General features: G+C 42.1%; 1 protein-coding gene across 2 annotated transcripts in view; it reads right to left on the bottom strand.

The window, feature by feature from the left end:
• Window positions 1–13,020: 13,020 nt before the first annotated feature.
• Window positions 13,021–25,879, bottom strand: part of RASGEF1A (RasGEF domain family member 1A) — a 47,712-nt gene continuing 34,853 nt past the window's right edge. For both annotated transcript variants that reach the window (XM_029609469.1, XM_029609470.1), the window contains exons 8-13: window positions 22,678–22,780; window positions 22,196–22,275; window positions 18,883–19,074; window positions 17,505–17,628; window positions 15,107–15,179; window positions 13,021–14,425 (exon numbers count right to left, since the gene is read on the bottom strand). In XM_029609469.1, coding sequence (XP_029465329.1) covers window positions 14,401–14,425; window positions 15,107–15,179; window positions 17,505–17,628; window positions 18,883–19,074; window positions 22,196–22,275; window positions 22,678–22,780 — 597 coding nt within the window. In that variant the 3' untranslated portion in view covers window positions 13,021–14,400. The remainder of the gene's footprint in view (window positions 14,426–15,106; window positions 15,180–17,504; window positions 17,629–18,882; window positions 19,075–22,195; window positions 22,276–22,677; window positions 22,781–25,879) is intronic.

Below are 25,879 nucleotides of genomic sequence, written 5' to 3'. Positions count from 1 at the left end.
GGGGGGATTGGTTCCAGCACCAGGGCCTGATACCCTATTTACACCAAAACAACCTGGAATTTAGTGATATATAATAGTATTGTAAAAAAGCATAGACACATTTTAAAGCATTACATTTAGTTATGTCTGAAAAGGAAAGTGCCAAGTCATGCTTACAGAACACTGCACTGCCGTTGTAATGAGGAGTGGAAGTGCTTTTCCTGCTGATGTCATCTCATCAGGTCTGACATTCCTCAGTGCACCCGCGCACACCTGCTGTGAGCATTCAGATGTCTTAAAGTCAAAACATTGTACATTATATAACAAATGACAATTTAGAAATGATGCAATTTAGAATCATAACTCGAAACACCTTAAGTTGATGCCTGGAAGATGTAATAGGGCAGGTTAATAAACTAAAGAAAAGCAAATCACCGGAACAAGAAAATGAAATTGCAAATCTATTACTAGTAATTTATAAGCTGCATTAAACTTGGCTACTGTACCTGAAGATTTGAGGGTAGCCAATGTAGCACCGATCTGGGAAACTATAGTCTGGTGACCTTGATTTTCAATGCCGGAAAAAGATCATAGAAACAATTCTAAAGAATAAAATCATAGAACATATAGAAAAACATGGACTAATGGGGCACAACCAACATGGAAGTTTTACCTCACCAATCTGCTACATTTTTTTGAAGGGGTTAATAAATATGTAGATAATGTTGAGCCAGTGGATATAGTGTATTTGGATTTTTAGGAGGCTTTTGACAAAGTCTCTCATGAAAAGACTCCTGAGAAAATTAAAAGGATAGGAGGCAATGTCCCTGATTGTGGATTGTGAACTGGTTTAAAAGATAGGAAAACAGAGAGTAGGACTTAATAGTCAGTTTTCTCAATGGAGGAAGCTAAACAGTGGAATGCCCAATTATCTTTACTGGAACTTATGCTTTTTAATACATTTATAAATGATTTGGAAATGGCAATGATGATGAATGCAGTGATCAAATTTGCAGACATTTATAAAATTATTTTGAAATCACAAGCAGATTGTGAGAAATTGCAGCAGGACCTTGCGATTGAAAGACTGGGCATTCAAATGGCAGATAAAATTTAATGTGGGCAAGTACAAAATGATGCAAATAGGGAAAAGTAATTCACACAAGATTGTAGTTACAGAAGAAAGTATCAACCCTTGTTTTAGTGGACAAGGGCCTGATAAGACATTATTAATAGCAAGCAGTGAGATATCTCTTCTGAAAAGAGCTAAACCACTTCAATATAGCTCACTGAAGTTTAGATGAAACCAATGGGGCGGATTTTCAAAGGGTTACGCACGAAAGTTATGCACGTAACCCTGAGAATCTGCTCCTGCGTGCGCCGAGCCTATTTTGCATAGGCCCGCGCGCAGGTTGCACAATTGTACACCCCCTTGCACGCGCCCGACCCTTGAATTTTTATAACTAGCTCGTGGCTGCGCACGCATGTTATAAATTGGGTGTAGATTGTGCGCGCCGGGTTGCATGCACAAATCTACGCCCGCACACAATCTTAAAATCCGGCCCACTGTTTGTAGCTTGACTCTGGCCCTCCTCCCTTTTCCACACATGTTTAAGAAGAAGTGTCTCTAAGGAAAAAATATAAACAATGCAGACTCCACATGGGGAGTTTTGAAACAGAAACAATAATCAAGGTAATATCAGCATGTTGATAACCAAATCTTTTTTTCGCCAAGAAATCACCATATCCCTCCATTTCTGCCAAATCCACCCTAATGTCTTTCAACAATCTCCCATCATTTACCTGAGATAATAGAAACAGCTATTAGAATTACACTCCTAATACTGTAAACTGAAAAACTACCTGAATTCATGGCAAACTAAGCCAGAGGCTCCATCTCCACAGTTCATTTTACAGGACATAATCAGGGCCGTAGAAAAATTACCCGCGAAAACCAAACCACAGGTTTTAATAATTTCCATTTAGTGCAGAAGGGAGGTGCTCGAATCCTGCAAAGAAGAAATTAACATATCAATCCTCATAACAGGCCGATACAGTACAGTGCGCTCCGGCGGACTGTACTGTATCGTATCTCCGTATCTCCGGTGGACTGTACTGTATCCGGGGAGCGCACTGTTAACCCGCGATTGGCCGCGCGTTTTTCAACGCGCTAGCTTTACCCCTTATTCAGTAAGGGGTAATAGCATGTTGAAAACACGAGTCCAACTCCCCAAACCTAATAGAGCTGAAACATGCAAATGCATGTTGTTGGCCCTATTAGGTATTCCCGAGCGATACAGTAAAATGTGCAAGCCAAGCGCACATTTTTACTTTAAGAAATTAGCGGCTACCCAAAGGTAGGTGTTCATTTCTGCCGATGCCAGGGGAAGTGCACAGAAAAGCAGTAAAAACTGCTTTTCTATGCACCCTCCGACTTAATATCATGGCGCTATTAAGGTCAGAGGCCCCAAAAGTTAAAAAAGTAAAAAAAAAAAATTAAAATGGGCCCACGGCTCACGGATTGAAAACCGGACGCTCAATTTTGCTGGCGTCCGGTTTCCGAATCCGTGGCTGTCAGCGGGGCTTAAGAACCGACGGCCGGCAAAATTGAGCGTTGGCTGTCAACCCGCTGGACAGTCGCCGCTCCTGTCCAAAAAGAGGTGCTAGGGACGCACTAGTGTCCCTAGCGCCTCCTTTTGCCACGGACCCTAATGTAAATAAATTTATTTTACTGTATTGCGCGCACCAGGAGAGTGCCCGCTCTCCCGCGATTTTTTACTGTATCGGCCCGCTAATGAGACAGAATAGGACTCACTCCCCCACTATAATTCCTCATTGGCTCTGGTCTGGGCTGCTCAGATTTGGGATGAGTCTAGCATTTTCATCGCTTAGAAGGTCTAAAATTCTTTTCTGATGTCAATTTTACAATGAATACCTCTGATGCTCCTGTAATACCCCCCACCAAAACCCCAACCCACCTCCCGAAAACTCATCCTGAATCAAAGTGTCCCCTTAAAATGGTTGTTATATACTGAGTGCCAGGCTGAGCCCTATCAAGAGTCTCTCTTTCTCTCAAACATATGTGTGTAAAGGCTGCAGCCATATGCACGCATGAAGAGTATCTTAAAACCTATGCATACACTTCATAAAACAGTGCGTATCTTTACGCGTGGTGCGTTTATGGGCGCACCACGTGACACTTTTAAAATCTATCCGCTAGTTATTAGATGCAGGATTTTTTTTTTGTCAATTTGTCTGTATGCAATGCAGGACTTGGTTGTAGAATTTTGCATGATTAAAATGTGATTTGAATTTTTTTTAGTTTCTGTATAGCAGTGTTAGCCTATAATCAGGCCGATGCAATAAAAACCGCGCAGAAAAAGGCGGGTGTGTTTTCCGTGTTGAGCCCCTGCTTTCGTAACGCGTGCCAGCCACCTCTCCTTGGCGTGCGATAGAATATATAAATGAGGGATCACGCTGCCAAGGAGGCGGCCAAGGAGAGGTGGCTCGTCTGGTGGCTCTCAGCAGGTTAGGAAAGGATGCTCATTAACGAACATCCCTTTTCCTAACATGACCGCCGGCACACTTTTTTTTTTTAACCTTTTGTTTCTCCCCGGAACTTCAATATCGCCATGATATTAGTTGGAGGATGTACAGCGTAAAAATTGCTTGGGTAGGGTACACATTTTTGGGGGGGATCTGGGGAGAATAACTAATAGCCTCATCAACATGTATTTGCATGTGATGAGCGTTATTAATTTTGCGAGGGGTTGGACATGCATTTTGGACGCGCTAAACCCATTCCGAAGGTTAAACAGTGTGCTCAGCTGAGCGCGCTGTGTTGTATCGGCCTGCATAAGAGCTATAACATTTGGGCTACGTTTGGGCTAGATTGATTTTGTGATTGGTTGTGCTATAAAAATGTTTGGCATCTGGGTCAGTCTCTGCTGCCTTGGGAACAGCACCCACGCCACACTCTGGGGCTGCCGCTGAATTGCACAAGGCACTGCAGTCATGAACTGCAAACTCTGATCTCAGCCGTGACTTGTTTGCAGTTCTTCACTTGCACCAGTTCAGGTAAAGAAAAATCAATGAACAACAATAAAAAATACACTACAGCTACCTATTAAAAACATATCAGAGTGATGCAGGTGGGAGCTGAAGGATTAGGTGGCCCCTCATTCCTAGTGGCTCACCAGCACCTCCCCAACCCCATTATGTTGTAATGCCTAAGCATATTGCCTATGTTCAGTTGCTCTGCAATTTTAAATGAGTGCAGGTAAATATTCAGGAAATTGAGGACATATTCCACTTAGTTATAGAGATTCCAGTGCAGATAGCTACAAATAGTTGAAAGGTAGGTGCATAGCAGCTGAAATTAAATACTAATTAAAAATGTATATTAATTTACATTTGAGGGGGGGGGGAGGTAGTTTATTTTCATTTAGTTTCTGGTGATTTACAAAAACAGCTGTGCAATTATAGCCCACTATAATTCACTTTGCATCATCCAATGAAATAAACAAATGCAAAAAAAAAAAAAAAAAAATCTGAACTCTTAACAGAGGACTAACGCTACAAGGAGAACAATTTCTGGAAAGATGTTTAATTATAGAGGCAGTGGACACTTTTAAAAGGATCACCTACATGGATTAATGAATAATTTCAGTAAAACTTGCATGAATAAGGCACCATGTCTTACAGCTGCATCTTGCTACCAAGGCAATGTTAAAGAAATTCTCCAGAAAAATACAAGAAAACTGATTTTCAAGGAAGACAACTTTAGGTGTCATAAATCTCTTTAACACAAACAGTAAAGGCCAGTTGTTGGAAAATAAGGGCAAATTTATCCCAGCTTAGCCTTGTAAAATATGGTGTCCCATGACTGTCTGGAAGATTGGTTTATTTATTTATTTTTAATATATATTGTTTTTTATCCTAGTGGTTATCTAACTTGGGGCAATAACGAGGAGATAGAAAGGAACTATATACATGATGGCTTTAAAATCCAGGCCCCACTCAAGCCATGCTGTGTAAGATTAATGCATTTTAAAAAAGGACAGCACACAGGCCTTACATTCAAAGATTGTAACACAATCCTCAAACCTTACACCTCAACAGCCAGGACATGCTGCAGGGAAACACTGCCATCATAGGAATGATGTTACTCAGTTCATTACTTTTTTAATATATTTTTGTTACAAAAAAAAATGTTTTCTTCCAAAAACTTTGTATATCCAAAAGTACTTAAGCTTATTTATTATCTGGGCTAGATGTGCAATCGAAGACTCAGCAGTTCCCCTGAAACAGAGAGGAGTTGAGCACAGTCTCGAAACGCTGTCAGCCTCAAGTTTTTGACTGCTGAGTCTTCGATTGCACATCGCACCCAGATAATAAATTTATTGAAATTTTACAGCTTGCCTTTTCATGTATTTTTTTGAGCGTAAGATTAATAGCCATCCCTCTGGATTCTTGGCTGATGACTGATGCGATCACTAGTCTCTCAGCAAGGCGTGCAGGGAGTCTCTTATTTTCTGTACCTTCTTAATTAGTTTCTCTTTGTGTGAGCTGGGAGGATGCAGTTCCACCAACCTGTGAGAAATATTTGCTGTCTCACACAAGTTACATTGGACACTGTTCTGGGTTTAGCATTTTGGGTTGCAAAAGTGCACTTTGTTCAGTATCTCTCAAGACAGCGCACCATTATCTCCTCTGGCATCGTGCTACCGCGGCACTTTGAATGGGAATCATGACTGTTCCATAGAGGAAAAGGTTCAGCTGGAACCATTACATAGCTGGTGGGGTGGGGGTTATTTAAGAACATAAGAACATGGCATACTGGGTCAGACCAAGGGTGCATCAAGCCCAGCATCCTGTTTCCAACAGAGGCCAATCCAGGGCATAAGAACCTGGCAAGTACCCAAATACCAAGTAGATCCCATGCTACTGTTGCTAGTAATAGCAGTGGCTATTTTCTAAGTCAACTTGATTAATAGCAGTTAATGGACTTCTCCTCCAAGAACTTATCCAAACCTTTTTTAAACCGAGCTATACTAAAGGCCCGATTTTTAATGGCCTGTGAGCACAAAAAAAGCAGGGGTTTACGCATGCCTCCGGGCCCCCTTTAAAATGCATGCGGTGCGCGCAAGGCCCGGCCATGTGCGTAACCCCTGTTACGTGCACAAGAGCGGGCCTTGGCAGAAGGGTGGTCCAGGGGCAGGAGGGGCAGGGGCTAGAGGCGCCTGGTACAGTGGTCATTTTTTGCTGTGCCGGCACACGCAACTTGCTGTAGCTCCTTTGGAGGAGCAAAACATAATTAAAAAAAAAAGGGGGGGGGGGGTTAGGATAGGGAAGTTCCCTCCCAGTCCGGTCCTTAATTGGAACGGACTGGGAGGGAACTGGGGAAGCCGGATGATGTGTCGCTGCACGATTATTGCCTATGTCTGTTCCCCCTTGCGTGCGCCGCCCGCAAGTTTATAACATGCACGCACTGGTGCACACATAAAATTGCGCGTCCATGTGTGTGCGCCTGTTATGTACACACATGCATTCTTTTTTAAAATGTACCCCTGACTACACTAACCACATCCCCTGGCAACAAATTCCAGAGTTTAATTATTCATTGAGTGAAAAAGAACTTTCTCCGATTAGTTTCAAATGTTCTACATGCTAACTTAATGGAGTGCCTCCTAGTCTATTATCCGAAAGAGTAAATAACCGATTCACATTTACCCGTTTTCTTTGCTTTTGACTCAAAAATTGACAGAAGTGTAAATGTCCAGATAACTGACAGTGCAGCTAGTAGGATAAGAGAAATAAGGTTATTTTCAATTAGAAAATATTGGGAAACAATAGATATTTTACTTTCTAACCATTTGCTGTAACAAATGGTGTACCTATAAGAGGAAGCCTGACAACATGCCTTATCACAACAAAGGCCATCCGGACTACTCAATCATCTGCGGTTTTGTTGATCAACGTCTGTTTTCAAAAAATATTTTTCATCCTTACAATTTTAAAGTCTTATCCCGTTAATGGCTGAACAGCAGCTGATGTTTCGCAACTAAGTTGCTTCGTCAGGAGCCAATATATGAAGAGGAAACATTGTGCCCAAGAAATGTTGCAACAATGTATAACTAGCAACTTTTATCTTTTACTTAAGTAAAAAAAGAATTATTTTTGAAAAAAAGTGATTGCCAACATATTGGTTTGGTTTTGCCCGGCAGGAATGAAAGATAAAAGTTGCTAGTTATAGTTGTACATTGTTGCAACGTTTCTTGGGCACAATGTTTCTTCTTCATATATTGGCTCCTGACAAAGCAACTTCATTGCGAAACATCGGTCGAGCCATTAACAGGATAAGACTTTAAAATCATAAGGATGAAAAATATTTTTTGAAAACAGCCATTGATCAACAAAACTGCAGATGATTGAATAGTGCGGGACGGCCTTTGTTGTGAAGGCATGTTGTCAGGCTTGCTGATGTGGTTATTAATAATAATAAAAAAAAAATAAGAAAAATAGTAAAAATTATTCAATAAATAAGTATTAATGTGAGTGGTGACTTTGGATATAAATTGGCAGATTCCTTTTCTGGATATTGCATCTTTTGTGTGGGATCAATTTGGCTCTTTATTGTTTTTTTATACCTATAAGAGGGACATCAGCCAAGAAAGAAATTCATTTTTAAAAATTTGCATTGAAGAGCATAATATTGGGGAAAAGATCACAGCTTCAAACTAAACTTCCACAGTAGCAATCAACCAAAGGGCCGGATGTAATAAAGTGTGCTAGTACTGGCCATTATTGTCTGTAAGTGCAGTGTTCATTGCACGTATTAATGGCCAATGTTAATTTTATTTAGATTTATATTCCACTTTTCTTCAGCACTTCAAAGTGGATTACATTCAGGTGCTGTAGGTATTTCCCTACCCCAGAAGGCTTACAATCTAACGGGCCGATTCAGTAAAGTCCGCGGGAGAGTGGGCGAACGCCCGCTCTCCCGGTGCGCACACAGGCCACTCTCCTGTGCGTGCGATTCAGTATGCTAATTAGGCCCGGCAGTAAAAACCAGGTAAAAGGAGGCGTTAGGGACACTAGCGCGTCCCTAGCGCCTCCTTTTGGACTGGAGCGGTGGCTGTCAGCAGGTTTGACAGCCGATGCTCAATTTTGCTGGATTGGTTCTCGAGTCCGCTGACAGCCACGGGCTCGGAACCGGACGCCGGCAAAATTGAGTGCCTGGTTTTCGACCCCGACAGCCGCGGGCCAACTTCAAATTATTTTTTTTTTGAAAGTTTCGGGACCTCCGACTTAATATCACCATGATATTAAATTGGAGGATGCACAGAAAAGCAGTTTTTACTGATTTTCTGTGCACTTTCCCGGTGCCCCAAGAAATTAGCGCCTATCTTTGGCCAAAGATAGGCGCTAATTTCTGAAAGCAAAACGTGCAGCTTGGCTGCACATTTTGTTTTCTGAATCATTCGGAATACCTAATAGGGCCATCAAAATCCATTTGCAAGTGCTATTAGGTTTGGGTGTGCATTTTTGGCCCCTTACTGAATAAGGGGTAAGGGAAACCGTGTGTCCAATGGCGGGTTAACAGTGTGCTCTGTCGGAGCGCACTGTACTGTATTGGCCCGTAAGTTTGTGCCTGAGGCAATGGAGGGTAAAGTGACTTGCCCAAGGTCACAAGGAGCAACAGTGGGACTTGAACCCTGATCTCCTGGTTCATAGCCTACTGCTCTACTAGGCTAGTCCTTCACTCAATGAAATGCACATGAGGCAGGCCCTACCTGCACACATGTGGATAATATTTCAAACTAAATTACACCTCCCCAAAGTTTAGGGGAGGTTTTTACATAAGTTAGGTTTTTACATTACTAAGCCTGCAAAGAATTTTGGGCAGACTTTTTTTTTTCTTTTGTTGCCATAATAGGTAATGAGCTATTTTTCATAGTTCAGCATCTCATTAACTCCTTAGCATACACTTCACGTTAACACTATCACAAACTAGTTTACGCATTAACATTGCTGTTCAGGAGTTAACTGCTTTTGATAGTGTTAATGCACTTTTATGGCAGTGATAACACTGTAGTCCATTAGCCTCATAGTGTTTCTCCCAGTGGAGATCAAATTGCTAAAGACCTGCCCTCCATACTGCCTTCCCGCACTCCCCTATGGTTCTACTGAGGTTGTAGCTCCCTTAGGAAGTCAAAAGAACAGGCACTGTTGCTCTTAGTCAAAGCAATTCTGTATTTATTAGGGATGTGAATCGTTTTAGGACGATTAAAATTATCGTCCGATAATTTTAATATCGTCTTAAACCGTTATGGAACACAATACAATAGAGATTCTAACGATTTATCGTTATAAATCGTTAGAATCGTGAGCCGGCACACTAAAACCCCCTAAAACCCACCCCCGACCCTTTAAATTAAATCCCCCCCCCTCCCGCACCCCCCCCCCCCAAATGAGTTAAATAACCTGCGGGTCCAGCGGCGGTCCGGAACGGCAGCAGTCCGGAACGGGCTCCTGCTCCTGAATCTTGTTGTCTTCAGCCGGCGCCATTTTCCAAAATGGCGCCGAAAAATGGCGGCGGCCATAGACGAACACGATTGGACGGCAGGAGGTCCTTCCGGACCCCCGCTGGACTTTTGGCAAGTCTCGTGGGGGTCAGGAGGCCCCCCACAAGCTGGCCAAAAGTTCCTGGAGGTCCAGCGGGGGTCAGGGAGCGATTTCCCGCCGCGAATCGTTTTCGTACGGAAAATGGCGCCGGCAGGAGATCAACTGCAGGAGGTCGTTCAGCGAGGCGCCGGAACCCTCGCTGAACGACCCTCCTGCAGTCGATCTCCTGCCGGCGCCATTTTCCGTACGAAAACGATTCGCGGCGGGAAATCGCTCCCTGACCCCCGCTGGACCTCCAGGAATTTTTGGCCAGCTTGTGGGGGGCCTCCTGACCCCCACGAGACTTGCCAAAAGTCCAGCGGGGGTCCGGAAGGACCTCCTGCCGTCCAATCGTGTTCGTCTATGGCCGCCGCCATTTTTCGGCGCCATTTTGGAAAATGGCGCCGGCTGAAGACAACAAGATTCAGGAGCAGGAGCCCGTTCCGGACCGCTGCCGTTCCGGACTGCCGCTGGACCCGCAGGTTATTTAACTCATTTGGGGGGGTTCGGGAGGGTGGGGGATTTAATTTAAAGGGTCGGGGGTGGGTTTTAGGGGGTTTTAATGTGCCGGTTTTGCGATTTTTAGATTTTTAGATTTTTCACGATTTTTCACGATATTTTACCCCCCCAAACGGCAACAATACGATTCCCTCCCCCTCCCAGCCGAAATCGATCGTTAAGACGATCGAGGACACGATTCACATCCCTAGTATTTATTAATGCAAGCTCATCCAGTCAAACACAGAATATCCTGCTTTTTGGTACAGCTCATAGTCCGCAATTAATTTCAGAATAGCAAAACATAGAATGAAGGAATGTATCACAACGGAAAAGAAAATAGTGTAGACACTGTTTCAAGTATAGACTAGAACTGATTGACCAGTGAATTGTACACTCATGTGGAAAAGCTGTTTCTGAGTACATGTGCAGTGTGTTCTAAAATTATATTTTAAATATATATATGTATATCCCTTTTATTTCAAAATACATACAGAAAGCTGCAACCCCTTTGTAAGAGCATGAGCTTTCAATGAAGCGGACTCTGTCCTCGAAAGCTCATGCCTTAATAAATTGGTTAGTCTACAAGGTGCCACTCGAGTCCTGTCATTTTTGCTACACCAGACTAACATGGCTATCCCTCTGAAGATGTTTCCTTTTCTAATATCATATCGTTACCTTCCTTTTTTTGTTGTTGTTTTGAAAGTGCAAAACACTATTAATACAGTATAAATATGCTTGATTTACCCCAGGACCAGAAATTGTTTAGCAAAATAGCAGCAGAAGACAAGTAACAGAGCCAGCCTTTCTTCTTGGCTGTGGCCTGTTCAAAACTAGCATTTCTGTTCCCTCCTCCTACTCTGCCCGGTAGCTGCTCATGCCTTTAGTGAGTTTGCTTTCTCCTGACTTCCACTGCTATGGAAACAGGTCATTGTCTCTCTTTTCCCCAATGCCTTCCTCTTTCAGAGGATCAAATGCCTTGGAACCCGGCTGTCTTGTATCACCAGAATCCTACAGTGCTCACCTGCCAGATCACAACGTAAAGCACTTCGTAATAAAGGGCTTTGCAATGCAATTTCATTTTGTTTAAAGTTTGAGTTTTGATATCGAAATGATATCCCCTGCAGCCTTTCGCCTCTAGGTTCCCAGATCAAATGCAGTTCAGGTCGGTAGTGTTCAAAAGTCATCATCACCTGCAAGTTGTGAGGCAATACCCTTAGGGTCTGATTTTGAAAAGCATCATCATGCTTGAAATTGAGTTTTACATGTGTAAATGTACTTTAGCCATGTAATAGATATACTTTAGCCATGTAATAGATGTACTTTAGCCATGTTTTAGATACTATTTAGTTTTTGTGTTGGTTTGTAAAGGTTTAATAGTTACATCAATATTTTAATTGTATGTTATACATTATTGGATGGTCCACAGTCTGTACAGTCTGTTTTCCATCAAAACTGTTATATGGAATTTATTTTATTTAATACCTATTAATAATGTCAATGTAAAGCTTGTTGCTAAGTTATTGTTAAATGTAAACCGCGGTGATGTATTTCTTTACGTACTGCGGTATATAAAAACCCTTAAATAAATAAATAAAAATAAATAAGTGGCTTTAGAAAACTGCTACAATATACGCCATTGAATTGTCCATAGGACATTCATGTGTAAGTGCACTTTACACGCCTAAATAACTTTGTAAAATTGATACCACAGTATGATAACACATACGAATGTAATTCCTTTTAAAATTACTTCCGTTATGAAACGAGTTGATGGTCCTCTCCAGAATGCAGTGGACAGCCATCCAAATCACTAATCTACTGTCACAGTTTGGTACTACCTGGCAGCACTGTTGACCTGCACTATTAATCAGCAGAGATAGTAAGCATCACAAAACACAGAGACTGAATTCCCTCCCCTCCCCCATCCCAGGGGTGGTCCTTTTACAAAAAAGTAAAGGCACATTGGTAGGATAGTGAGGAGAAGCCTGTTCTGTGCGTAATCGGAGAACTGGGGTTATCAGTGCTGTCACAAGCAGTAAAGACACTACATAAAAAAAAAAACCCACAGAGACCTGAAGGTGTATTGGGTAAAGCTTGACAAGGATATTCTTAGGTTATGAAAATCAAAGTACTTGGGACCAAGTGAAAACTTGATACTCGTTTACTTACCAAAAATGTCAGAATTAATCTATTGACCTTAAATAAAACTTAATTCTCAAGAGTCACACTTGTATAATGTTGGGATTGGACCCTGTAAGTTCTGTCTTTATTTCACTAAAGGGAATGAAGAAACACAGAACCAGCTGGGCTCAGAAATCCTGAAATACCAAACATTTTATACGAAACGGTCTAGTTTAGCTATGTGGTCAGTAATTCCCACTACAATTTTGTAAGAGATTTGAGCTTTCCAACTAGATGACTGCAGCACTACTGGATTCACTGTATATAGACCCTCTACTTGTCTAGCTACTAAAATACCGACTTTAATTAGCGAGTATATATATATATATATATATATATATATATGTGTGATAACTAACAGCAGGAAAAATGTCAAAATAGGTTTCGGCCTTCTAATGAACTGTTCTAAGCAAGACTCAAACCAGATAGGAGTTCAGATCAGTTTCCATGAGAAAGTCATGGCTTATTGCTTCTTAAACCGTAGATATGTGTGAAGGAGGAATCAGAAATTGCTAGCATAATAGATTTTGAAATCATTCTGGTTTCATCATTACTCAGCAACATTAAATGATGGCTTTCGATGTTAGAATATTCTGGTTTTGAGTGCTTTGTCTTTTGTAGTAGGGGCATATGAATTGATGGTTTGTATTTTGTTTCACTTCTCTTACCCACATCAATTAATTTCAGCAAAAATGGTTTGTAATGTTATTTATTTTTTTAAGCAGTTTTCATTGTAGACATCAATCCAACCAATAGAGTTTATTGTACAGAGTGTATTAATATGAAGAGTATTCCAGACAGAAGGCAATCAAACATAAACCACATGGGCATCAATAACCCCTGCTATATAGTACAGTTTCAAGAATTATAAAAAAATAAATGTGAAAGAGAAACATAGGTTGGTTCCACCGTTTTCATGTTTAAACCATTCAGCAGACAGTAGCGCAAGCTGCACCTTCCCAGTGATAGGCAAGCACTCTCCCCTCATTTGTGCACTGTGGTTTCAAGATTATTTACAGACAGACCTGGGGTTTGGATATCCACATTTCTGTATATATATATATTTTTTTTTTATTTTGGTGGCTTTCAGCTAAACAATGAAAGCAGGAGCCCTGGAGGAATTTAGTACCCAGTTAAACACTACCTGAGAGCTCCGAGAGGCACAAACATTGCATTTGGCACTTAATTTCTGAGAGGTGGATTTGAGCAATATAAATTCCTAGCAGTGAATTTATTTTTAAAAAATAATTAAAATAATTACAAATTCAGTTTTTGCCAAAAAAAAAAGGTTCATCAACATTCCAACTGTGCAAATGCTACAAAAGATATATATGGGATAAGACTGACTGTGAGTTCAATTCAAACCTTTGAGCAGCTGCATACTGAAGCTTTATATACTCAAAAAGCTGGAGCTGGCCAATGGGATCCATATTTTTCTGCTGATCTTTCTACGTGATCACATACTGACCATTTTAAACAGTTCGGATCTGGCCTTTTGTGAAGTTTGCTTGAGCAGTCAAGGCAATCGGGAATTTCTGTTTCCATTTTTATTAAGGGGAAAAGAGCGCGTGCAGGACCTTTCAAGTGCCATTGTTGTGGAGCGCATCCTGCTTTCTGCCAAAGGAAAAAGGCCCAACAGCAGGGAGTGAATTCACAAAGAAAACTGCTCTTTGGAACCCAGTGTCTTCATTTGCAATACATATATATTTTTTTCATTTCATTTTAAAAAGTAAGCTGTAAGTGACCAAAACAGAAATGCAGCAAAGTCTAGATAAGACCATCATGGACTCCATTTCCCATAATACACTTTGTCTCAGAAAACAGGGTCCTGCCCTGGTGTCTTCAGTTAAGCAAAACAAAAATGGTCTCCATTTTTGCTGTAAGTGCCTCAAGGTTCAAGCATGAAATATATATATATACACACACATATATATATACCATTTTTTTCATAAAAGATATATGCAAAACAGACCCCAGCCAGTGAGGTCCTGTACATGTTAACTCAAGTCTTTCAGAACCAAAAAAAGCTTTTCCTTGTGCTTTATACTCTGCAAATGAAGCTGATTGAGTCTTTCAGGCTCTGTTGAGAAGGGATGTCCTGCAAAAGAAAAAGCGAAACAAAACGTGTATATTACAAACGCTCACTGGTTTCAGCACAATGAAAGCTTTTCGGTTTTCTGTGTGCCAGATGCCAGAGTACAGCTATTAATAAGTCCCTTCAAGTTTAACTGCGGTGAACATATGGGAAATCAGCAGAACAGTAGACTGCTTAAAGAGCTGTTAATGTCTGGAAAAATTAATTTGCTAACAGTAATATTTCAGGCACCATTCAACTGCAATTTTTCTTATTTCCTGCATTTATCATCTTCTTGCTCTTCACTAAAAGGCATTTGTACGAAAGCAAGTTTTTCCCGTCATATCTGCCACTGCTGCTCAGCCTCACTTGAAGTCAGAATTTGCTGATTGTGACACTGCAAGCCCTTATTTTACCAAAAGAATATTGAGCCACAAGGTCAGGAGCGAGCGCAGTCCTACTGGAGGACCCTGTGGTTTCAGGAGAGACACAGCACGCTGAATATCCAATAGACTGAAGACAGCCCAAATAGCATTCTGCTCCCAGCTTCTTCTGAGGGACCAGTGCTGGGAGCTGTTCCACCTAGGAAAGGCTCAGCCAGGAGTATAAGTCACGTCGTTTGAGACAGCAGTAGTGGATCCAAAAGGAAAGAAACAAGTTCTTGCTAGGAATCAAAACACATGCGAGATCTGGAGAGCTTCATACCTGAGTGTCTTCCAGCTGTCCTTTTCCATGTGATTTTCGGGGCCTTCGTTTTCAAACGATGCCAGATACAGAGCTAAACAAAAATGGTAAGGAAACAAACATGAAAGTTCTCCTTTTCTTTCCAAACTTTTGGCAGATTTGTGGATTCAGTAAAAGCAAGACCCCCTTCCATAACATGCTGTTGTGCGGGATTTACTGACTGACGATGTTTCTTCCCAATAAAAATTAAAATTAAAAACTGTATTTAAGTATCAAAATTCACCAGGGTGCAAGCTGTGAGGTGCGATTTGTTTACTTCACAGGCACAGCTTTAACCATGTTGAACACATGGCTCTCCCTATGGTTAAGCAGGTACAGCAATGTACTGTCATATCCTGTGACCCCAATACATTTTATGCCTGCTCACTTTTTTGTAAGATTGCTTTTGATAGAAATAATTTTGTACAGCTTACTTCATAAGTGGTCAAGCAAAAATATTAAAGTATAAACATACACACACGCACCATTCAGTATGTTGCTACTCAATTACAATTATTTATTTCTCAATTTTTCCATCACTTCCTAATTCTCGAATGTTTTTTCCTTGATTCAAAATTTCCAAGAAATTTCCATCTCTGCCCCGTTTCATTTTTATGTGCAATCCTTTCTCCCATCTCCACATTGGAAGTGAAAATTTAGGAGGTCAACATTCAAAAGTATTTATCCAGATAACTTCTGATTTACCCTGGTTAATCTTGAGTTTGCCACTTATCCAGGTAAAATTTCTCCAGATAAGTAAGGAGACATTCTGGGCGCATCCCAGGATGCAGTTGAGTTAGCCGAAAAATGCATTTACTTTCAAAGATTTATATTCCGCCTATGCAACAAATGTTTTTCTAGGCAGAATACAATAAAACATTGACAGCATTGATTGGTAAAAATATAAAAAAACGCAAAAACAGAAACAAGACAATAAAACCTCAAACAAGTGAAATGCATAACAATGGTCATTCATGAGGTATCCTATAGTTAACCTCACAACAGTGACAAACTCCTTATTCGGAGCATGGTTTAATTAGGGACCTTCATTTTCATTTTTTTTTGGTTTTTTTTTATTTTTCTTTTCATTTCTCAAATGAAAAAAGAAAATTCATTTTTTCCCACTGATCTTTTTTTCCCCCCATTTTTGTTCATGAGAAATTCCCAGGAAAAAAACCCCAAATAAAAATGGAAAAATGAAGGTCTCTATGTTCAAGACATCATTTGAAAAGTTATTTGGCTAACTCCAAGCGTGGTCAAGGACAGGGTTAAAGTTATCCGGGAACACGTACCCAGATGATTAACCTTGACAGGACATATTCAAAGAATCTAGCTGGTTAAGTGGTGAGTAGGAGACATAACCAAAGATCCACCCACCCCCCTTTCTGAGCGAGCCATATGTTCGCCCTTTTCCCCCTCCAAAGATTCTGCAACAGTTAAGGGTGAATGTGGTGGACTGCCGCCCCTCTCCTTTGGTTAGGTGAAAATAATTTCCCTCCGGGCCGCTCCTTTCCCACCCTCCCTCCCGCCACACCCAGCACACTTGCACCATTGGGATTGTGGTACCCTCGTATCACGATCCTGGCAACGCTAGGTGTGTAAGCTACCAGTTTTCCTGCCAGAGCACTGCTGGAAGCTACTGGGGATCGCGATATGAGTGTACCACGATCCCAGCGCCACATAGGAAGGGGGGGGGGAAGGAAAGAGGTGACAATCCACCGCATTCAACTCTTGTGGGGATTGGGCCAGCAGGCCCACTTGATAAGAACATAAGAAACTGCCATGCTGGGTCAGACCAAGGGTCCATCAAGCCCAGCATCCTGTTTCCAACAGAGGCCAAACCAGGCCACAAGAAACTGGCAATTACCCAAACACTAAGAAGATCCCATGCTACTGATGCAATTAATAGCAGTGGCTATTCCCTAAGTCAACTTGATTAATAGCCGTTAATGTTTTTTTTTTTCTTCTACTTCACCACTTAACTAGCTATATTCTTTGAATACAGCCAGTTAAGCAAAGTTATCTGGGTACAAGTGTCCAGATAACTTTTGAAATCTAACGGACATTATTCATAAGTAGCCGGTTTAGGTTTCAAAGTTATCTCGGTAGGTATACCTGGATAACTTTATTTGGGGATATGCAGCAGGACATTTATCCTGCTGAATATCCTTGATAATTTGTCTGGCTAACTTTAGCCAGATAAGTTATCCTTTCTCCAGGATTTTAAATACTGACCTCTAGAAATGTCTTCCTATCCTGAGATTCATAGAAAGAAAGCTGAATCCATAAATCCACTTTTCTCCTTCTCTCTTCCTGCCCGATTCCCCTAATCTTTCCAGAATGATCATGGTTCTAAAATGCATAGGGCACTGATGTTTACCTTCTTCAGTGTAAATGGGTGCTGTGAGCAAAAAAGATTGGATCTTCTTGTCTTTCTCAAAAGGACATTCCACTTGTTTCCATGTCAAGAAATCATGGATCTGCCTTGAAATTTCCCAGTATTTCTGCAGAGAGAAACCAAAACAATTCCAGTATGTAATTTCTTCAACTATGGCTGCTTCACTTTCTTATTCTCCTTGTGCAGAAATTGTGTACTTGTGTATATGCCATTGTGTGCATTTATTTTAAAGCTATCTTCCCTAAGAGTACCTCAGTTTTTAATAAAATAAAAGAAGGAAGAAATTCTAGAATAACTTATGTCCTGCACGGCAATATTTGTCAGTGTTAATATGAGACTAGCTAACTGGGGAGATTTATCAGTTCATTTTTGCATAAGTGCATAAGAAAGCATGTTAGTGAATGAGAGGTTTATGAAATGCTAAGAAAATGCTGCTTTTCTGAAAAGTTGGCTAAGGATTTAGATTTGCTTGTATTCTTGAGTCCATGCTTAACCTAAGGCACTCAGCAGAGTGGCCTTATCTCTAACTAGCGGACCGATTCAGTAAAGTCCGCGGGAGAGCAGACGAATGCCTGCTCTCCCGGCGCGCGCACAGGCCACTCGCCTGTGCGCGCGATACGATATTTAAATTAGGTGGTGCGGTAGAAACGGGAAAAAGGAGGCGCTAGGGACACTAGAACGTCCCTAGCGCCTCCTTTTGACCCGGAGCGGCGGCTGTCAGTGGGTTTGACAGCCGACGCTCAATTTTGCCGGCATCGGTTCTTGAGCCCACTGACAGCCATGGGCATGGAAACCGGACGCCGGCAAAATTGAGCGTCCGGTTTTCAGCCCGACAGCTGCCGGCCCATTTTAAATTTTTTTTCTTCTTCTTTTTTTTTTAAACTTTTTTTACTCTTTGGGACCTCCGACTTAATATCGCCATGATATTAAGTTGGAGGGTGCACAGAAAAACAGTTTTTACTGTTTTTCTGTGCACCCTCCCGGTGCCGGCAGAAACTAGTGCCTACCTTTGGGTGGGCACTAATTTCTTAAAGTAAAATGTGTGACTTGGCTGCAAATTTTACTTACTGTATCGCGCAGGCATACCTAATAGGGCCATCAACATGCATTTGCATGTTGAGGGCGCTATTAGGTGCCGCGGGTTGGACGCGTGTTTTCCTCCCCTTACTGAATAAGGGGTAAGGGAAAACGCGCGTCCAAGGGCAGGTTAACAGTGCGCTCCGTCAGAGTGCACTGTACTGTATCGGCCTGTAGGTGAGCCCTCTATTTCTAAGATATGGCTAGTGAACTGGGCACTTGATTGTTTTACACACAGAGCATTTGCCAAGGCCTTGTTTTATGCTTTGATTACCAACCTTACCTTAAAGTTTATCTGCTCATTGGGTAAACGGTTTGAATGTATTTTGTGCAGAAAGAAGATATCTTTGATGAACAGGTTGAAAATGGGAATGACAATTTTCTCCCGGCTGCTGTTTGCTGATTGTGACCTCTGTGCTGCCCCCTGCAGGGCTGTGCGGTAATTACAAAAGTTGCTAGATGGGTCCATGTGATGCTGTTTAAAACAAAATGAACATTTTATTTTTATTTATTTATTTGATTTATAATCCGCCTTTCAGACACTTCAAAGCGGATTACATTCAGGTACTGTATGTAGATAGATGCATGCAGATGTACACAGATCAGCTTGTTGAGCTTTTCAATAAGAGGGTCATCTTTGTCGCTATCATCTGTTATCACCATGGAAACCATGGCCTTAACCTAACCACAGTTGCATTGTATCTAACCTTGATTTTTGTATGTCTTAACCCTCCCAGTGAGATCAACATATACGACGTAAGGTATGCTGCCTAGATGAAAATGTGAATGTTTTATGAATAGATAAAACGCCGATACAAAACTATGCCTAAAGCTTCAAAAACTGACTGTTAAATAGTAAACAGGAGAGTGGATGTAAAATAGATGAAATAAAATGACACACTTCAGGAAAACTGCTTAGAAAATTCTTTCAGAAATTTTGCAGTGAACATTCTTGTTGACTTCAACATGCAATGGCTACTCTTTAATACTTTAAGTTGGTTTTTTTTTTTAAGCAGATGATCCTTATAGTTTATGGTGTGATACTGCATCATTACCACTGGATGGTGCACTTTTACTACAGGCTGTTAATCATCATAGGTGAGGCCAGGGACAGATTCCTTGCTAAAGACAGCTGTTCTGCGTGTCTGTGAGTGTGCTAAGGGAGTCCATGGACACCGTTTCCTACTGCTGACAATTACCCAGGTCGTCACCTCCTTTTACAATGCTATTTTTCCTCATCAACCACATGCAGCTGCGGCCTGACGGATAAACACTGTTTGGTACTGTTGGAAGTCTGTGTGACCATGAGTCATTTTTGGAAAAGGGCAGAGAGGGTGAGAGTGGGATTCTTCGCAACACAGGGAGCCAACACTTTTCAGCATAGCCATGTCACGTCCAGTATACTTCCCCGTGGTAAGAATTGTAGGTCCTGCCACCACAGCTTGAAAACGAGTTTCATTAAATAACTTTAACACTTGTCCACGATGCTTTTCTGAATAGTTTTCAAAAAGATTGGTGCAGGAGAGCACTCAGTAAACTGCAGGTGCAGTCTTAGAGAAATCACTTTGCGATCCCATCTGCATTCTGTGTCAATACTCTAAGATCTTGACAGCAGAGCCTGGCTCTCTCTGATAATCAGCTTAATTACTGTTAAACTGATGCCCAATGCACTCTTTAGCTGCTACAGGTGTCAGTAATTGAGATAACCCACTGAGCAGATCCTGGTAGATATGGAATATGTGGTTTATTACTCGTGTGAACTATGAGGGCCCACTAAAGCTATTTTCAAGTGATGTCATGAGATCCTTCATTTATTAGTATTATTCTGGCATTTATATAGTAACCAAAAATAGGGTTCTTTACCACAATTTAAATATAGGTGCAATGAGTTCCTTGCAGTGTATCTGAGGCAATGGAAGATAAAAGGGCCTATATACTAAAGTGTGTTAAAACTAATGCAAATGTTAAAATGCATTAATATGTGTTTAATGCACGTTAATGCTCCAATTAATATAGTTCAGTGTGCTAGCCAACCTTAAAGTGGACCTCCTCCAAAAATGCCACATGCAAATTAATGCAAGATAACTTATTAGCATTAAAATGGGCTAACAGAAATCGCAAGGGTAAGAGACTCTCAGGCTGAAGCGTCTCCTACCCTCCTGAGGAAAGAGAAAAGACCCCCAGGTTGAAATCCCTTCACTTCAGATCCCTCCAAGGCAAGAATAAGGGCCCCTATCCAGACCGAAGATGCCCACACCCCTAATCCTTAGGAAATGATCACATGAGGTAAGCTGGTGGCATTTTGGCTGTTGGACATTGGGGAAGAAGGGCATCAACCTTTTGGTGGGATAGGTTGGGGATTACCTGACCAGGAAAAGGCAGGGTGACGGGGGGGAGGGATCAATTGGCCCAGAGGGGCCTTGATCTTGCCTCAAGAGAATTGGAAGTGAGATGACTTTGGCCCAGAGTTGGGGAAGGTTCCTTACTCTTGTCTCCAGAGAGTGGAGGTTGGAAGGAATTTAATTTAGGGGTGGGGGGAGGGGGGTGATACAGTTCATTTAGCAGGCATGGGAGATTGGAGCCTCCATCAGGGCTTGCACTACTAGTGATGGAAGTGCACGAGTGTTCTCTCCTGGAAAACATTTGGTTTAATACAAGATTTAGTAAATTTTAGTAAATCATCTGTAAATCGTCCATTAATGGACTATTTTAATAACAGCTCAGTAAACAGGCCCCAGTGTAACTTGACCGAATACCTCAATGAGTGGCAGTAGGAGAAACAAGATATGAACCCAGTCGGTTATTCTAACCAATAGACTTCTAATAAATAAGAAATCACTCTATGACTTCCAGCTCATACTGTCCATGCTCTACAGAGTCACCTTTTTCCTTTGCAGTCAGTAACTATAAAGAGAAAAGATGACATACAAGCCCTATGGTCGGTTTCCTTTTCTGCTGTCATTACACAATGGGACAGATATGTTCCAAACTCTGCATATATTTGTGACTAGCTTTTGAGCATTGTACATCCTTCTTCAGTTAGTGTAAGTGTACCTTAAAGCTTCAGTTCTTTAACTGTATCAGCTACAACTTCTATATTTTCCAACTGCCCACCTTAGTGTAAAATCCGTGGATATCTTTCACCCGTGGGCTGTACACTAATCTTCAAATGGTACTTTCCCTTTGAAAATTATCCCAGAAAAAAAACGCACCCAAATACATCTGCTAAAGTTTTTCAGGAAAACAAAAAGTGCATACTTTTGAAAAGTCAAAAAAGGTATGCCCACACATACGAGCCCCTCCCCCCCCCCCCCCCTGTGAATGCCTCCTCCTGCTGTGGTTAAGAGCAGGCTCAGAGAGACCCCTCCCTGCAGGGCAGGCAAGTTTCTAGCAGCCCAACTCTGAGAGTAAAACCCTGCTTTATTGCAGAACTGACTTTGAAAAAAATCACCCTCCCTAGGATAAAAAGATTCATTTTTACAAAAGTGACTTTAAGGGAAAGAGAAAAACTAATGCTTAATACGGGAATATTCCTGTCAGCGTGACACTTTTAGACCCAACTCCTACTCTTGCACGCAATTAACAAAGCCACTTACCTCTAAAACGTCAAATTTGGCCGTTTTCACTTTCGACCAGGTTTTCTTTAATCGGGCTACCGGGCTTAAGTTCATACCAGCTAAAAAGAAAGGGAATTCTGTAAATGTAAACCCTAAAGGTGCTCTTATATATTGTGCTCTTAATAGTCTCCTTCAAAGGCCAAACATTCCCATTGTTATGACCCGTACATTGTGTGTGTTATAGCAATAGATCTTTCCTGATTCTTTGCCATATGACATTAATATTGTAAACAGAGTCTGAGCAGCACTTCAGATGACAAGAATGGGTTGTGGGTGGGAGGGATTTTCACATTTCATTAAGCAGCCTGTGAGTGGTGCCTCAGTGGGGGTGGCGGGGGGGGGGGGGAGGACACATGCACAGTCAGCAAACTAATCCGCACGATGTGCCTCCTCTCTCTCGGTGCATGCAGATTCGAGTGTCCTTCATGTAATGTTCAAAAGGGGTTGACAGAGATACTCACAGATAATGGCCATCATGGAGTTAAAGTTGCCAATGTTGAAGCACTCTCGAGCCACATCGATGAAAAACTCGACCACTCTAGTTCGCTGCTTTTTCTTCACCACCTGGAAGAAAGCGCGAGTGTCTTTAATAACTCTTTTGAGAGAAAAGTGTGACTTGTAACTATGGGAACTCGACTAGCCCTACACTGTTATTAACGTAAGGTGTATTGTGGCTCGGGGGGGAGATAGTTTCAGGCCCGCTCCAAGTTTTGGGAAAATACAAGGCAAATGAGAATAGGCTTGGCCCCCACCCTTCAAACCCCCCCCCCCCCAAAACAAAAAGGTGTTCTGCTGCCCATGATCTGTATAGCTTGTTTCACCAAGGAGTCTCATGAATACCTGCTGGGAGAAGCTGGCAACTGGACAGGGCCAATGCAATTCTCATTCATATTCAACAGAAGCTGCCACAATGACAGAATGTATTTAATAATAAAGTGAAATGTCTGTCACAGGTCAAGTGTTTTGTAAGGGCCAGCTATCTCATAAAGGTCAGACTTTATTAAGCAAGTTTCCTGCTTTGTACCTTTTTTTTTTTTTTTATTTACCCAACAAACATATTAAACTCCAGCTCTTTCCATCAGGAGTCATAGACATGCAACTTTTACAGAAATCGGCATGGGTGGCTCAACTTTCCACATCCCTCAGCACCAGTGAGGCGGGGATGGACATGCTAACGTCCCCAAGCTCCCAGGCGGCCCTTCCAGTGCCAGCCCACAGCAAGTGCTGCTGGCCTCAGCTGAGAAGAACGTCCTGGTCACGCAAACATTCGGCTACGCACGTCGCCGATCACACGCACGGCCAGGTCATCTTGAAAGACGGACATTTTTTTTTTAAATATTAACATTTTATCTTTCCCACTATAGGCGCCAGATGTTGCTCGCACTGACTTTTGGTGAAAGGTCTCAATTAACCAAAGTAAGATCTATACTCCGAAAATGTTCTGGTACTAAACTTAAAGTTGACAATACGGCCTTCGGGCAGAGGCTGGGAACCTGTAGAATATGGCGATGATGACGATGATGGTGGGGGGTTAACATCTGCCTACCCAGCCTTACTGGGGACATAATGATGTAGCAAGCATTGCCAAAGCCGGGGGATTAAACCTCCTGCTAAAAAATACCCAAACCCCTTTTTTTTTTTACTAAATCCAAGTGTTAGGTCTGGACTATGAGCTGAGAATGGTCCCCTTTTTGGCCCTTTGGCTGAGATTAAATATCTGTACAACATAGGATGGGGGGGGGGGGGGAGGGATTTAACGCCCTTCCTCCCAACCCCCATTGAGGACACAATGATGTTATAATCCTTGACAAAGTGGGGAGACGGGGGTTAAACTTCCTGCTACAATTAGCACATTTTTTTTTTCTGTATCTATGAAGATAGAACTGGGGTTTTGGGGGTCTGGCTCTTAGAAATGATTGCTTCTCAGCTTCTTTCTGGCAAATATTCATGCTGGGTCTGGGCTAGTTGCTGACCATGGCCCTTCTTTAACCTTTTGGCTGAGACTGGGAGTGTGTACAACATGCCCTGCCGCCCTGCCACAGAAATGAGAACCATTGCAAGAGCAGCAGGAATATAAAAAACCCTCCGAAGGCTCGGGTTTAAAATCGCTCTCTCTCTCCCAAACTATCTGAACTGATATAAAGTCGGGCCAGCAGGATGGGAATGATAAAGTATATCAGTTCTTTCCGACTAACGAGAAAGATAAGGGAGGCCTGTTTGCACTATTGACAGCATTTCACTAAACGAGGCCGTTGAATTTCACCCGCTCACCATGACATTTCAGAGCCTAAATACCACAGATTACACTTATGCAATGTTGTTTTTGTTCATTCATTGGCTTCCTGGTCTAAAGTCCTGCAGGGTCAATTTGATTTCCTCAGGGTGGATTTGTCAGCAGAACGAGCCGTTTCCTGAAGGGACCCTGCTTTCTGCCTTCCACTGCGGGGCATGCATGAAGGAGCAGGCCAACAAGTGCCTTTCTGAATGTGGATTTATAATAAATTAGGCTTTACTAACATTTTTAGCCTGCTTGTAATCATTTCATGTTATTTGTGAAAGAGCAGAGGCCACTATTATCCTTAAATGTGGCTGCATCTGTGGAAGAATAAAACCTTATATTTTTTACCACAGACGACCAACCAAGCTTTGCTGGTCTGATGCCAAGGGGAGAGAGGACCCATGACATAAAGAGATGAAAACGTAAGCCCCCACCTTTCTCACAATGGAGATTCCTTCACCATTCCCACCTCGTTCCCTTTGAGAGGCCCCTGGGAAGGTGCAGGGTTCAGCTCTGAAGCTTTAGGTTATGGATAACTCCAGTAAATCCTGTTTGTAAGAGCCGAAGGTATTGTCCCCAAAGGCTTTGGGCAATGAAAATTATTTTACTTCACCAAAACAGGAGGAGTAAAAGCAAAGGGGTACAGCACCAATGGCGGTAACTATTTCCTCAAGGGACTGTTTTGGAAAATGGCATTAAACACATAAAAGCATGCATACAAATCACCAAATTTATTTTCTTTTTTTTTTACATTTTTTTTGACTGTGTAAACTTTCTCTCTCTCCCATTCAGGGTGATCCAGCGGTAGGAAGAGCTGCGTTAGTGCCTACGGCACCCGCGGTTACCGCCCGCACAGTGCAGCTCACCTACCGCTCGATCCTGAAGCCTAATTATATGGGATGCTAGGGGAATAGCTAATTGGCTTGTTTGCATGCAATATCGCGCTAATTCGCTCATTTGCATGCAATATGCATGACGCGGGCGGAAGGGGTTACCCGGGGAATTTAGGACGCGGTAGGAGTAGGTTAAAGGGGATTCGGGATCGCAGGAAGGGCTAACGCGGCCGAAACGTGAGTTAGAAGTGGCTTAGGAGCAGGGTAAACACGGCCGCACTTTACAGGATAGGCCTGATTGGAAGGGGTCCCCAGATCCATGATCACTGTATCTCTCTTCCTGTGCCTCAGGGTAGGGTCCTGGGCTTGCACCCAAGTGTTTTTGGGGCCTGGGAAGGGAATCTCCAGCCCTGCACTGACCACATGACAGAAACCTTGAGGGCACCCTACCATGGCTGCTTTGTTTTGCAGCCGCTGCTATATAACAGCCACGGTCAATAACGTTTTTCCTTTGTTCCTTTTTGGACCATGTGCTCCCCCTTTGGCAAGAAA

Source organism: Rhinatrema bivittatum, chromosome 7 (assembly GCF_901001135.1).
Source record: "Rhinatrema bivittatum chromosome 7, aRhiBiv1.1, whole genome shotgun sequence".
NCBI lineage: Eukaryota > Metazoa > Chordata > Amphibia > Gymnophiona > Rhinatrematidae > Rhinatrema > Rhinatrema bivittatum.
The sequence above is the reverse complement of the archived record's forward strand: the minus strand, read 5'-3'. Positions and strand labels throughout refer to the sequence as shown.